The 16,661-nt window shown below is 33.1% G+C and overlaps 1 protein-coding gene across 1 annotated transcript; it reads left to right on the top strand.

Moving 5' to 3' along the window:
• Positions 1-8,443: 8,443 nt before the first annotated feature.
• On the top strand, positions 8,444-10,440 carry TRIADDRAFT_55773 (uncharacterized protein; the record flags this gene model as incomplete). Its single annotated transcript, XM_002111555.1, has 5 exons — positions 8,444-8,471; positions 9,327-9,370; positions 9,456-9,488; positions 9,619-9,711; positions 10,324-10,440. The coding sequence occupies 5 exons, from the start codon at positions 8,444-8,446 to the stop codon at positions 10,438-10,440; spliced, it is 315 nt and encodes a 104-aa protein (XP_002111591.1).
• Positions 10,441-16,661: the final 6,221 nt, after the last annotated feature.

Here is a 16,661-nt window from a genome sequence, read left to right on the forward strand (position 1 = left end):
TTTTACGTAGTTATATCATTGTAAGTAATGATATTCCACTATAACTACTGTAATTAAATAATATGGCAGATATAAAAACTAGTAGAGGCTCTTATCCAATTTTAAGGGCTGATTTATACGTGCGTATGCTATATCAAATCGCGGTCAAAATTTAGATTTCTTCCCTATTCATGCTGTATCAACAGAGGCGCAAAGATGGTTAGCTACTTTACCCCCATTACTGTAAGCAAATACCGTTGATCTTTTTTTCCTTTTGCATCGATTTAGTTTAGTCATTATTCTAGTTGGCTGAATTACCTTTGGTATCGAAGGAATCGATCGCTCTCATCGACGGGTAAGAATCCGTTTTGAACGCTATTAGTATACTATATCTTTGAATATCGGCTGGATTATGGTAATTAATCTATATTCCTCATTGTTGAAAGGATATTGACATCTTGTTGACTATTATCCATATTTGAAGTAATTAATTTATATCATCGATAGTCTTAATGACAACGGATATTGTCTTGGATATCAATACCACAGTGATGACAAGGATAGAAATGAATTTGTTTATTTCTACCCCGTCTATCGAAAGGCTCTATAAAAGGATTGCAATCCATCTATGGGCAAATCACTAAAATGAACTAGGCTAGGGCTCATTTATGATTTTAATATCGATTGGTTTGGCGAACAGGAACCAGCCGTTTACTTTAATGATTATAAGCCGATATGAGTCAAAGTGATCGCAGCTTTATATTAATAGGATAATCAACAAGAGAAAAGAACTATGGATAGACATTAACAAAATAAGGTCAAGATTTTTTCTATTTTTAATTAGAGCATTCATTGAATATAAAATTCAAATTAAAAAAGAATAATGAGATGATATCATGATAGCTGTGGCTGTTTTTTATTCTGATAAAACATCACGTTGTCAACGGTTTATTCCATGTTCATTAATAGAATATGGGCACACAAATAATTGGACTATGTTTCCTTCGTTCATAATGAAATTTACTCTTCTAGGGTTATGATCGATTTCATAAACTATATGATTTGTGGAGACAATGATTGATGTAAAATTATTGTAGTGGTCTTGACGGCTGTTGGCTCTTTCAATGCCGTTCTAAACTACTAAAAATGTCCTAGCACATAATGTTACTAATGAGGTGAAAACAAGTATTGATCCAAAGACTCCGTTTGAATAGATGGTTTGATGAGAATTACAAGTTTGGAATGATCAATCCAATTAAAGAATAGTCGATTACACATCGACCGATTTACTCATTATCAAATGCCTTCTTTTCCAATGAATATACTGTATAATGTATACTGTATATTATTCTACATCGATACTCAAGCGTATCCTCAAATCTTTTCGTCTACAAAAGGAGAAAAATAGACTCCTTTAATATAGTAAGAATAATTCATAGACTATAGAGTAGAATAGGATACCAAGAGAATCAAGTCAGAAAATGGAGCTGTACCCTAGGATAAGGAAAGACAAGAAGAACGAGACGACTTGTAAACTTGCTCTAGCGTGCCAGAAGAGGGTGATAAGTTAAACAAGGATTTTATTCATGCTTTATGAATAGTGTTGATCATTTTAAGAACATTTATAAATACAACATGAAAAGAAATTGGAGGATATTCTATCACTTGTTCTACTTGGGAATGATGGAAGCCCGTCATATTTTATACAGTCACGACCTGAACTCGATTTCAGTAAAGTTTTGGCAACATTGTCAGCTCAAGGAGACCTTGGGAACTGTTCTAGTTTTAAAATGGCTGAAATTCGGTTCTAATTCATCCTGTTTGATATCATGGCAATCTTGACTCTATCAGACTAAAATTTCAGCAACATTGTCTATTGATGGTAGGGATTCGTAACCTTTATTCAAGTCCAAAAATGATTGAATATTGGTTTCGATTCGCCCTGTTGGCTATTATGATAGTTTTGACTTAATTAGAGTAGAGTTATAGCAGTAATGTGTGTTAGTGGGGACTCTGCGAAATTTTGTTCTAGTTTAAAGCTGATTGAAAATGGGTTCTGATTCGTCCTGTTGGATATCATGATGAGATATCTCAACGCTATTACAAGTAGGATTTTAGCAATATTGTATGATAATGAGGACCTTGTGAACTTTTATTCTATTTTAAAAGTCCTTCAAATTGGTTTTAATTCGTCTAACTGGATAACATGACTATCTTAACTCTAGCAGAGCAAAATTTGGCAACATTGTATGTTAGTAGGGGACCTTACAAACTTTTATTCTAGTTTAAAAGTCATTTAAAATTGATTCTAATTTGTCTATTTTTGACATCATGCCCAAATCAACTCTAATAGAGTAAAATTTCAGTAAGATTGCGTGCTGATCGAGTAGAAATGGAAGCAACATGGTGAGTTAGTGGAGACCGCTAGAAGTCATTAAAAATTGGCTCTGATTCGTTGCATTAAACATAATAACAATCTTAACCCTATTACGGTAAATTGGAAGCAACATTGTGAGTTCTTGCTAACTCTATAATCTTTATTTCTCACTCAAATAAATCAATATTCCAGATTTTGTAGCTCTATCCTTCTATAGTATGTAGTTCTACCTCGTAGGATTACATCACAAATGCAGTAAAATTCGATGCAATACTACTGGGTTAAAAATTGAAATGGATTACAAAATAACATGAAACTGATCTCTCCTTCTCGATCGTTATACCTTATCCTTTTTCATTTCAAATCCTGTAGAATTCGATACAGTATGATTAGGTTAAGAATTTAAATGGATTATGAAATAAACATGAAACTGATCTATCCTTCTTGATCGTTCTACCCCAGTATTTTTTATGATAAATCCTATGGAATTTGATACAGCACTATGTGAATCCAGGTGGATTATACAGTGGAAATAACATGAAAGTGATCTTTACTTCTTGATGTTACACCTTGTCATTTTATATCGTATACCCGGTAGAATTCGATGCAGAGCTATTGGGTAGGAATTTTGATTGATCAATGTCTACAGATATCAAAAAGAATCTTTTAAAGTGGAAATCTGTTGTCTTGATTTCCGTTAAAGTAATCCATTCTATATTCTATCTCTGTGTAGAGAGGATATAATATCATGTGATTGTGGCAGATTCATTGGGATAAATTGCGACTGAAATAGAGAAGCTCCACTAGGAATCAATAGCTATAAAGCGAAAGCTACAAACTGAATTGTTATTTAAACAGAATTCGAACAAACTACTTTCGAAATGAAAGGAAGGCTTCATGATGAAAAATCATTTGTGCATTTAGTCATGATTTAGTTTCTCTTCCGTCTAAGGATATCGATGATATGAAAATAGTCAATTGATCTGATGCCATAAAGCTATTAAGTTATTCAGGGCTTAAGAAGAAGATGGAAGGCAGCAAAATCAAGAAATATCTAGCAATGGATAGGATACTGAAAAGAAAGGAAATAGATCCTATTGCCGGCGAAGAAAGGATACAAGGCTTTTGGGAGTTAGGACTGAAATGAGGTGAGATTCTGTCGCAAGAAGAAGAAGAGGATGGCCCTCTATTTTTATTTTATACCATAAACGGATTCATCCCAACTATACCAAAGAGATTATACGAGAGATATGATGGAGTCAAAACTGATGGGATAGACAGAAATCAAGATCCTCAAGCAGTCAAGGAGCGAATTGGCTTATAAAATAGTATAAGTTTGCATTTTATACTTTTAAAATGAGGCATTCTATTCCCTGTAAAGCGATGGAGGGGATCGTTCAATAAAGGACCAATCGAATCAATCCCCAAGGGAATATTAAGCCGGTAAGAAGGTTCAAGATATAATCTTATTCCATTACCGATGTTTGAGTTATTTTCCTATTTTGATCTTGAACTCGATCATATCTTGCTTTAATAGATCGATTCGATAGAAATAAATGACTGCCAAGAGTTGATCCCATCGGCAAGATAATAAAATAGCTCAATTTTGACCTCTTTGATTATCATATTATTTGATATTGATAGTAGTGAAAAAGAATTCTAACAACATTCAGAAATGAACTGAATAACTAGACAAAATAAGGGAATTTAAAGGCAAAATTCTATCCAGGGGAGGATAAAAGAAAGAATGGAATCGTTACGATAACATGATATTCCATCAATAATAGGATAAAAATGTTAATTGACATGGGTAGTAGAAACAAATAACGGAAAAAGAGTTAAATTATCAAGTTAATTATCGTTGCTTCCACCGGGTAGATTGCATTGACTATGGAGGATAAAAGGGAGAGAGAAAGAGAAAATGATAGATTTAGTAAGTGTATTGGAGAAATGATGCATGGATCATGATTAAAGTAAAACTGGAAATGGAATTAGAGTAATCATCGTTATTGTTTCATTTCCGAATAGAAATCGTATAGGCTCTAATTGGGTTATTGGTCCATTTCTACTTGTTGAGAAAGAGTTCAGCTTCATCGAAACCGCCATCAACAGCTGATGAGAGAAAAATAAAGTAAACGACTTCTAGTTCTAGGATGTAGATGATGTCAAAATTACAAATAAAGTGATTTCAGTCATTGTTGCCGACCATTTGCCAAATTAATTGGTGTAAGACTTTATTGAGTTGTTGATCGATTACTACTGTAATTGTTGAGAAAGGATTAAACTCCATCTAGAACGCCATCAACAGCTCATGAGTCAAAATAAAGTAGCGGACTCGATTGGAGAAAGCATCAATAGGGTGATGATATTCAATTAGAAATGGAGCGATTTTAGCGATCGTTATCGATTATTTTCTCCATTAAAATCATATAAGAGTCAATAATTGATTTCTACTTGTTGAGAAAGAAACAAATTCTATCTATGGCCGCTATAAGAACTTACTAAGAGAAAATTAAGTATCGAAATTTTCTAGAAGAAATTAAGTCAAGTTAGACATGGAGCGATCGTTATCGATCATTTTCTATACTCCAATCCCAGAGAGCTTTAACAAGTCAATTTCTACTTGTTAAGAAGGTGTTTATCTCTACCGCCATAAACAGCTTCGTTAGGGAAATGAGAACTCATCATGGCTTATTAGAAATAAGAAATAAGACTGCTTCTAGAATGAACATTTATCTAAGCCGCTACCAATAGCTTAATAAGAGAAAATAGAACTAGTCGTTAGTAACGAGCAATAAGACTACTGGAGGAAACATCGATTTATATTGTCATCAGCAGCTTAATGAATTATAAACGAAAATAGAATCGGTCATGGTTCATTCGAAACAAGGCATTCAATTACTGGAAGAAATATCGATTTATACCGCCATCAACAACTTAGGAAGGGAAAATAGAATCAATCATGCTTCCTTAGAAACAGGAAACAAAACTACTGGAGGAATCATCGATCTATACCGCCATCAACAGCTTAGCAAGTGAAAAGAACGTACGACAGTCATAATAAAGTAAAAGATTTACTCTGGGGCTTGCTGATGATGGAAAAGATATTGGCCATCATGGATCAAAATAAAGTGGTTGGAAGAGACAAAAAGGGATGAAGAAATAGTTTACAAACTGCTGTAGAGTTTCAATCGGAGTGACAAGTGTAGGATAGATTGTCGATAATCCAAGAATGAAAAACGATAGAATAGAGTGTAAACAGATCAAGTGGGGCCTTATTGAACATGATGGGTCATGAAGTGAAAGATGGACGGAGACGAGAATAAAATGATACTTGCTTTTGAATGTTCATTTTTAATGACAATATATTGAAAAGGCGATGATGAAAATTCAATTGCGGACAAATAAAAACTAGATGATGGCTTTAAACTTATTGATCTTGATTTGATTGTGACGACAGTAAATGAAGATGTAAAATGGAAATTTATAACTCATTTATAATATTCTTTTAAACCATCATAATATAATATTACAAAGCTAGAGTGAGATGATAGTCAATAATGAAATGCTCGACAAATATGAAGTTACAATATAGGACAACTCATATTATCCATGAAAAATAAATAAAACTACTCCGTAACAACTTATTAACCGCTAACTGTTGAAAAGGCGATGAGAGAAGAAATGAAAGTGTTTGTTAAAACGCTATTGGATCAAGTTGATTTGTATCACTATCCTTCATATCCCTTTATCCATATGACAGCGTCATGAGCATATCTCAAGAAGAAGAAGATAATCATGTCGAATAAAGTGCTCGTTAGAAATAAAAATCAAACGTAAAACTATCTTCTCGTCAGAACGAGCGAGCAGTAGGGGGAAAAATGGCATAAGCAATGGATTGGAAAATAACTCCAGTCAAAGTAGAAAGAGAAAGCAATACAAAGACAAATTGTTGATTAACGATGATTTTCATTTTTAGTTTAGTATCTTAATTAATTAGATCATGGCGACAAGGGCTTTTCACCTTGAATCATGGCTTACTTAGATGGATAGAGCTGAATGAAATTGATCTTATACCCTTAATTAGAAATCGATTGAACAACATACCTGATGGAGAGGATAGCCTATTCAACGGAGAGTATGGCGGAAAGAAGAGGGGGCAAAAAAATATGGCCTAAAGTAGTCGAATTGATGAATCCAATCCAATACAGCAAAAGACAAGCCAAGAAAGAATAAGGAGAATAGTTGAAAAAGTTGAAATCCAAAATGGACTTTTGGCTTTAATAAGGGTCAACGAATTTCAATCGGCTAACTCGATTGAATTGGTCCTTAATCCACGATTTTAATGGACTAATTTAGAAAGCGAGTAGAAGCCAAGTTGGTCAATCAGGAAGAGAAATGGGGGGGAAAAAAAACTATTTTACGAACTGGCAATCAACTAAAGGGAAAGCCAATCCAAAAAGGAAATGGAAAAGACAAAATCAACGAGTGCAAAAAAACAGGCTGAATGTGTCAAGAGTGAAAGAGGAAATCAAATTGAATTGATGAGCGATGAAACAGTAGTCTATGGGCTCCCCAAAATGGCAGGTGCAAGCATAGAAATTGATTGAAGTCTAAATTAGACAATATTACAGGTGGCATCTGTTGCTATTGATAACAAAAAGAAAAGTTCAATAAAAAAGAATAATATTTCATCAATAGCTATTTTAAGTTAGTGGGATTAAAACAATACTAAATATTTGATTATTGTTAGAGGATGACTAAGTGGAGAAAAAATAAGGTTACACACAAAACAGAAAGACATCAATGGCTTTGATCAGCATAATTATGATTAACACATAGTCTAATAGACAAATGGCTATCGTTGAAATGATAGTTATTGACCATGGCTATCATTCAGTCACAATATCAAAATAAACACCAGTAGATCCATCATCGTTGATAATTCAATGGTAGCAAGATGAAAGTGGAGAGAAACGCTATCCTTGCCACTTGCATCGATAGATCACCTTCGTGCTTTTTCTACTTTAGATCGATCCATGGTTATCGTTGAAATCATGGCTATTGACTAGGTCGATCGTCCAGTTACAATATCAACACAAACATCATTAGATCCATCGTCGTTGATCATGACAGTAAGATGAGAGAAATACTTACCTCTTGAGTCTATCAATCATCATTGGCTTTCTCCTTTTGGCCTGGTGGATAGCCATGTTTTCCAATTTCGTTTATCGTCTTTTTATCCGCTTGTTGTAACCATGGTTATTGACTAGATCGATTATCCAGTCATCAAATCAAAAGAAATGCCTTTAAATCCGTCGTCGTTGATCATGACAGTAAGATGAGAGAAATACTTACTTCTTGAGTCTATCAATCATCATTGGCTTTCTCCTTTTGGCCTGGTGGATAGCCATGCTTTCCAATTTCGTTCATCGTCCTTTTATCCACTTGTTGTAATCATGGTTATTGACTAGGTCGATTATCTAGTCACCAAATCAAAATAAGCACCAGCGGATCCATCGTCCTTGATCATGCTAGCTAGGTGAGAGAAATGCTATTCTTACACACTCGGGTTCATCAATCGCCTTTGGCTATCTAGTTTTGGCCTGCTTAGATAGTCATACTTTTCAATCTCGTTTATCGCCTTTTTACCCCCTTGAAGAGGGCTAACGCATGGTAACATGAAGAAGGTAGGAAAAAGGTAATCACCGGAAGAGAATTGGGGTAGATCGGATTTGTAACCACATCTTTGCTCAACTTTCTTTATTCTAAATGGATATGAACTGCATGATTTCGTTAGCCAAGTCAATGAATGGAATATTAAGTGAACAAGGCGGCAAAGCATGACAAAATACTTCGACCCATATTATCTTGCTTCTTTTTTTCTACTTTCTAAATTATAGCCGTCTATATTGGCTACAATAGTGTTCAGTAAAGAAAGCAACAGCTATGAAAATAACGCGGATAGGCATGATCTTCATACTTATGTTCTCGTAGATGAAAAAAGCCGATTGCCATAGCACATTTACCTCTTTCTTTTTATCTTGCTCTATTCTAACTTGGACTTACTACGATAGCCCTTGCATCATGATCGGTTGCGAAGATGAATGGCAAAGTTAAGAAAGTGATAACTAGGAAATCGATTTCTCTCCTTTGGCTTTCCATCGTTTAACTTTGGCGTACTACGACAGTCTATGGATCATGATCGATTACCCGTATCAACTGTTTTAGTTAAGGGAGCAAAGATGACGATATCGATTTCTCTCCTTTAGCTTTCTATATTCGAATGAAGATGGACTACGGTAGTAAATCGATCACTTTTGATTGGAACGATCAACTGTTTCAGTTAAGAAAGCGACAACAACGGCGTTTATAGTCTAGTTTAGATATCGATTACGGTAGTATATCGATCATAATCGATTGCGAATAGCAACTGTTTTAGTTGAGAAAGCAATGACAAGGATGTCTATATTCTAGTTTAGATGTGGACTATGGTAGTATATTAATCAATGCTGATTGCGATTAGGAACTATTTCAGTCACGACAACGACGACAAATACGTCTATATTCTTATTTGGATGTTGACTACGGTAGTATATTGATCATGATCGATTGGGAATAGGAACTATTTCATTTAAGAAACTATTTCAGCCACGACAACGACGACAAATACGTCTATATTCTTGTTTGGATGTTAACTACGGTAGTATATTGATCATGATCGATTGGAATAAAAACTATTTCATTTAAAAGGAAGCGACCACTAAGGCATCTATTTCTCTCCGCTAGCTTTCTACAGTATATTCTACTTCCGGCAGATTACGTGCATAGACATTTTAATCTAGATGGGCTAAGGCAATCAATCGATCCATTGCGATTATAAACTAATTCAGTCACGAAAACAACGACGATTTAGCTTTCTATATTCTAGTTTTGTTTGTTTTAACTGTCTACATTCTTTTCTAATTAGTGGTAGGCAGTGAAATCGGCCATTGTTGCTTGGTAGCGCTACCGGTAAGTAGTTAAAAAGTGGCTAATCGGAAAGAAAGCGATCACTCTGTCCTGCTTAGCTAACTACCCTCTATTTTTTAACTTACAGGTAGGTAGTAGTGAAATGGGTCATGGTTATCTGGTACTATTGTAAATCTACAATTTGGTGAAGTAATTGGAAATGAAATTTCCAATATGAGATTAAAATCGATCTGATGAGAATAATGGCATGATAAATACCATGAAATGGATCAATTTCATTCTCTTTGCAGCCTGTGTGGCAAAGAAATGGTGGCGAAGGAACAATTCAATTGGGTAAAGCAATTGGAGATGAAATTTCCCTGATGAAATCAAAAATGGATCGGGTGAGAAGAGTTATACGTTAAATACGAGGGAATAGATCGATTTCATACTCATGGCCAAAATGGTTGTTATAAGATATCAACCAGTCATAGAACGATTAAAATGGATGAAGCAATTAGAGATGATATTTCCTTAGTGAGACTAAAGCCTAACAGGCTAGAAAAATGATACCGTCAATATGAGGAAATGGATCGATTTTATACTCTCCGTGGTCAAGAATAGTCGTCGTAGAACGATTAAATTGGGCAAAGTAAATAGAAACGCTAGTTTTCATGACGAGATCAAAGTCTACACTATCGTCACTGCGTTGATTTACTTTTTTTTATTCAAGATTTAAGTAAGACAATCCACAAAGTAAACAAATAGAATTGTTTTAAAATGTTCGTTGCAGGCTCGATATGAGCAATGATCATTATTTCAAGTTGTTTTACTCCAGCTGTCGGGCTATAAAGTGTTGAGAAAGAGATTGGATTGAGGGGATGGACAAGTTAGACATAGACTGTAGTTTTATTCAGGCGGAAGATAGATTCATATGATCGATTTTGCTACCGGCATATTGCTAGCCATTCGAGTAGATGATAGATTGTAGCTTTCATCCGGACAACGATATATAGGATTATTACGTCAAGTTTGCGGTCTTCTTGTTGAAGATTGAACTTAGAGAAAAGGGAGAATCCACAGAGATTCTAGATTTCATTTTAAAAGCGGAATACATCAGATTCATGTATTAAGTTATCCTAATCGCTCTAGCAGTTGATGGAAATAGTAGAATAAATAGAATCAATACTAGCTGCCGTTTTCATTCAAGTAAGGGGAAAATAGACCTTAGTATAGTAAATCCACTTGCTAACTGCATGCTGTTGGCAACTATAGTTATAAGGTAATTGAGAGAAAAGCACATCAATGAAAATACCCTTCGACTGAGATATTACTACGTTAAGCTATCTTTCTTGATCAAGAATCGAATGAGGAAAGGATGAAATCGAATCGTAGAGTCCGCCCGGATCAATGCTGACCATTTTCATAGTCTTAACGGATTACTTCTCATGATGGCTTTAAAAATGATATCAAATTTCCCTTACTAGTGAACATAGAAATAGGAGGCAAATAGTAGAAACGAATATTTCTCTTCCACGAATACGTTAAAAAGTTGATTTCTTCATTGAAATGTCCAATAGTTGATTGGTCCATGGATATCACTACATACATAATCAATCTTTTTAGCTTGACCTCAGAGGGAAAAGAGGGCTATAACTATAATATTTATTCAATTCATTTTTTCCTTTGCATGACTTAAATGAAGTAGTTTACATAACTTTAATCAATCATGGATTTTCTTAATAGAATTTGAGTCGATTTTTGTTATTATGCGATTGGTATAATCTCCATCACGGCCTAGATAGAGAAATCTGCCAGTTAAAATTATTTCCACCCTTGCATGAGAACATTTGTATGATTGATATAACCTCCATCATGGTTTAGAGTGAGAAATGTACCAGTTCATAATTATTTCTATCCTAGCATAAGAAATTCGATGCAATTGATATAATCTCTATCACAATTTAGATAGAGAAATCTGCAAAGTCAAAAATCGTTTTCCGTATAAGAAATCTTCACAAAGAAATCAACATGACTTGGATCAAAAGTGTTGGTTCACTTTTCATAACATCCTCTTCTATTAAGCAATTCTGTAACCCTTGATCATCATCGTTCTAAAGGGATGAGTAAGCGTTAGAGAAATAAAACTAGATGGAAAAGTTAATCATGCCTTAGACAGACTGATCATTATCCTATATAGGAAATAGAAAAATGTTCAGACTCAATGGCAGAGTAAAAAAATGGAAAAACGTTCCACTGTTGATTATGGCAACTATTGATACTAGTCTAATTAAGATTGCTGCAAGACAGTAAACGATTCGATAGTAGAGGTTGTAAGTAACCATTTACTAATTTTAAAATCTGCTATCTTACAAGTTTCCTTTTTTTTTGAGTCAATTAGTCATTGTTGATCATAACAGCAGTGGCAACTACAGCAATGACAAATAACTAAAGTATTCCAATATTACAATCAGCATCAGCATTCAAAAGAAACGTAGGCTAAAGCTTACTCGTCTAATCCAACCGTGGAGAGTTGGGAATTTATTTAGAGTTAGGAAGAAAATGCCTATCAAGAGGTGTATTCCCCTTATTTTAACTACCGTAGCTAGCTTGGAAAATATACAGCATAATCCAATTGCCGCAAGTTTACAACTGGATGTTTGGTAAGGGAAAAAAGAAATCATGACTCTATTTTTTAGCTGTCTTAGCGACGGTAACTAGGCTAGATCAAGCAATCTCCTATTTGGCATAAGTAAAATTAAATTGACTGTAGTTGGAATAGGTATAAATTTTCACACCGGAATGGTAATAAGTTCAGATTCCATGAAATAAGCGATCCAACAGCACTATAAGTAGACCTAGACTTTAATAAACTTGATGATATAATTTGTATCTTTTTTCAATAATATGGAATAAATAATGAGATCTAACTTAATCATGCAATAACAATTAATCAATCAATCAATCAATCAATCTATTCATCGTATCCATCATGTTATATCCTGCCCAATGCCAAATGGACAAAAATTAGTAAAGAAAATATTTCTAGCCAAATCAATTCTTAATTTTAAACAACTCATCAGTAAAAATCGACATGGACAAAAACTATTTCTGACTAAAAATAGTTATTGAACCTGGACTACTGACTGTCCTATATTGAATGGATGTAGTTACTTTTCAATTTTTCAAGTAGGAGGGATATCGGATACAATTAGTATTACTATAACCCTAGTTTTATCCAAGCTGATTGTTAAGCGTAACTGAAAATAAATTCGATTATTACTATACCCCAGTTGGTATCAGGGAGGAAATTAAATTATTAATGATACCATGATCATGATTTGAAATACATCAAATGAAATGATCTGGTTATAAAAATTTTATCCCTAAGCACAAGTTAAGACAATCTCTTAGAACGGCTAGTTTTCAATCCAAGCTGATCGCTCATCGTTACTTAAAATCAATCCCGATCATGGCTATCCCCTGAGATAGTATCAGGAGAAAAATAATTTATTGATGGAAACATAATCATGATTTGAAACAGATCAAATAGAATGATCTGGCTATGAAAAATTTATTCCTAAGCACAATTAAAACCAAGTTAGAATAGCTGGTTAGCAATTCGAGCTGATTGCTCATCGTTACTCAAAATCAGCTTCGATCATGGCTACCCCTTAATAAGATAGCATCAGGAGAAAATTAAATAATTATTGATGACATCATGGTCATGATTTGAAAAGATCAAATGAACTGACATGAAAGCTTTATCTCCTATGCAATGATAGATCAAATTGCCATTTAACGATATAACAGAATTTGCCTTAATAAAGTAATCATCGGCTCATTCCGTCTTTTAACAGTCTATATACAAGTCAAAAATGTTCAATTTTTATTTTGTTCTTTTACCGCAACGCGACTGTCGAAGATCAAATGAAATTACTAAATATCAACAAAAAGCCGACATATGGTATTGATTTTTAATCTTATGCATTCATAAATGAGTAATTATTATTCACTTTCATCAACGATGTAAGCACGCAATTATATCAACAGAATTATTCACACCGACAATGATTAATTATTGATTTTTACATTCAGTATTTTCCAGAAGATCATCATAAACTAAAAGACAGAATGTTTATCATGGTAATATTAACACCAAAGTAGAGAATAATTTATTTATTATTGCGTTACATTTCTATTTAATGGTTTACATCACCATATTTATTTCATTTTACCTTCTATCTTGAAAGATATAAAAGGAAAATGGTTACCGAAATAGAGAACACAATGCCGAATTTATTCATGATCATTTTTATTACTGCACTCCCGATGCACATAATTAATCGTTTCCATCGCCAACTATATATCTTTTCTCATTGCTAGGTAGATGATACCGATATAGTAATCATTATCGAAATATAGATAATACTATTCAACCCTATAAGTTTAGAAACTCCTTTTGCTAGAAATAATCACCGGTTTGATAAGAACCGGAAATAAACACGGGATAGTTATCGAAATGTAGAAAGCGATACCGAATTTATCAGAGATTATTTTCGTTATCGCTTTTCAGATGTACATAATATATTTCTATCGCTATTCGTAGATCTTTTCTCATAGCAAGGTACGTGATACTGTTTTGGCAATCATTTTTGAGATACAGAAAATACTATTCAATCATACAAATTCTAAAACTTCTTTTAATAGAAATAAATAATGGCCGGATTATTAAATAACGGAAATAAATAGAGGAATAGTTACCGAGATAGAGAATACGACACCGAGTTTATGAAGGATTATTTTCTTTATTATGTTCCGGATGCACATAATAAATTGTTCCCACCACTATGTATATATGTTTCTCATAGTTAGGTTGATGATATGGATATAGTAATCGTTATCGAAATATAAAAAATATAATCCAACCCAGCAAATTTAAAACTTTGCTAAAGCGAGAAATAATCGCCGGCTCGATAAATAACGGAAACAATATTAATAGGAATCAGGTTAATTCCTATTAATATTATTAACAGAATTTATTCGACATCAGAATAGAAATAAAAGATCGAATCAAATCATCAACAAATGTTTCATGTAGCTTTATAGCCATATTGGATAGTCTAGGGAAAAGAAATAATCGGCAACTATAGTCTATATTAACCTCTCTATTCTATCATAACAAGATCAATAACAGTGTTGAAAAAGGATCTATCGTTAATTAATTTATTATTTTACACAAAGTTATGATGCTAATGATTAGTGGCTATTGATGAATTATAAATTACCATGTGAAAGGTAGTCTTTTAATAGAAATCGATATCTAGATAGATCAAATTTCTTCTTAAATTAGACTAACCAGTGAAAATTTGTCTAAATTATTTTATGCATACTAATACCAAACTAACACGATGCCAGTTAGTTCAATTAGATTCTGTTAACATACAGCAGTTTCATTGCAGCTAAGTTATAGTTGGTTACTGGTAGCATAGTAAAAGTAACCGATGACTATCAATTTTAATAAAATAGCACTTTAAAAGATGCTAAATAGAATATAATACCTAGTCCATTTTATTTGTTATGGTGTTGTGAATAAATTAGATAGAAGATAGAAAATACTTGAGTGCTACAGTAATGAATCATAGCTAAAACTTTTCGAACAAAGAATTGAAAAGAAAGATGGCTAATAGATGACAACGAACCAAGGATTCTGGACACAGATCCAATTTTGGTATAATTTTATAAATAGTTATCCTTATACCATTTTTCTAGTGGATACTTGCTCTATACAGCAAGATAAGTTTAATAATAACAATCATGCAATAGTTAGGAGACTAATACAAACATTCATTAAAACAATTGAATTCATTTTTATTTTCTACAAAATTTCCAACACATGGTTAATTTACCTTCAGTTTTACCTTTCTTGCCAAGCTGGTCAAGCCAATCCTCTATCGAAGGTTAATTTGAGTTTCTAAAAAGTTACGAATAGAGATTGATCTACATTGACTAATCTATCGTACCTTATGATTTATTATTCCAGCTTTGTGCTATATATGTCTCTTACACCATACCAATACTGTCTAACACATGCATGAAACAATACCGAATTTATTTAAAATAGCAACATCAATGATATGTTGTAGATGGTGAATCAAGATCAGCTTGTTCCAATCTTAATGTAATGTTGACCATATTGTAAACATTCAATCACATGAATATCAAGTTCTTATTTTCCTCCTGTAAATTGAAATAATAGTGAGCAGCAAGAAATTTTAAGACACACTCATAAATCTAGTCTGTGCTTGACTGCAGACATTGTTTAACCCTTAATTATAATTAGTAAATAAGAGAGATTGATGGGATGAATTTGAGATTGGCATGGATAGCTATTGTCAATGTTTTTAGTCTATTGATCCATCAATAGTTTTTGATAACATTATTAGAAATGAAATTAAACAGTTACGGAATTGGATCCTCATCAATTGCAGTAATAGTGTTATAGTAAATCAAAAGATTAATATTACTTCTTACTTAGCATCTAATAAACTACTTTTCAAAGAGAAAAGTTCATAACAGGTTCTTTCAACTTGTCATTTATAGGTTAAATGCGCGTTTAGCAATGTTCAGTATCGTAACATATATAAATCAATGGAATGCTCTATTTCTGAGCTTCAGCTATTAATTCATGAACTTGTCCATAAATTTAATCTGGCCATATAAGACAGGTTTAATTACTGTCCATTGGATATGTTAAACCCAATGCAAAATTAGAACATTAATATCATCAATTTTAAGATACCACGACTGATGCTACAATCAAAAAATTATCAGGAAGACTGATTCAAACTGATAACCTAAATCCATGATAAAAATTTATAATTCAAAAAAGACTAAAAAAGCCTGCGTAAGCATCAAATTTATTACAATATTAAAGATTTGCAAAGTTATCGAATAAATTAGAGGGGAAAAACACACCTAACAAGAATGATTGAGCTTGATTAAAAGACTATTTAGATGTCTATTAGCTGAAGGTAAATAAGTTGATTAACTCCTGATTTCAAAGTATTTCGATTTACAGTTAGTTAATGATACTAATAATCAAGTTAAATTATTTATTTCAATCAATCTCTTCCGTCTGCATCATTAATATCTAATTAATGAAATGTCCAAAATTAAATGATTGGTTGAAAATTGTATCATGTGATATTTATAACCGATTGCTTTCATCTCATTTCTTTTCTTTATCTAAAACAATTTTAATTTCAATTGTTTCCATTCTAGGCAAAACAATTTTATTTATGATACAGATTGATAGCACCTATATTGGTTACTCTCTTCATAGTGTCACAAG

Source organism: Trichoplax adhaerens, genomic scaffold, assembly GCF_000150275.1.
Source record: "Trichoplax adhaerens TRIADscaffold_4 genomic scaffold, whole genome shotgun sequence".
Taxonomy (NCBI): Eukaryota; Metazoa; Placozoa; class Uniplacotomia; order Trichoplacea; family Trichoplacidae; genus Trichoplax; species Trichoplax adhaerens.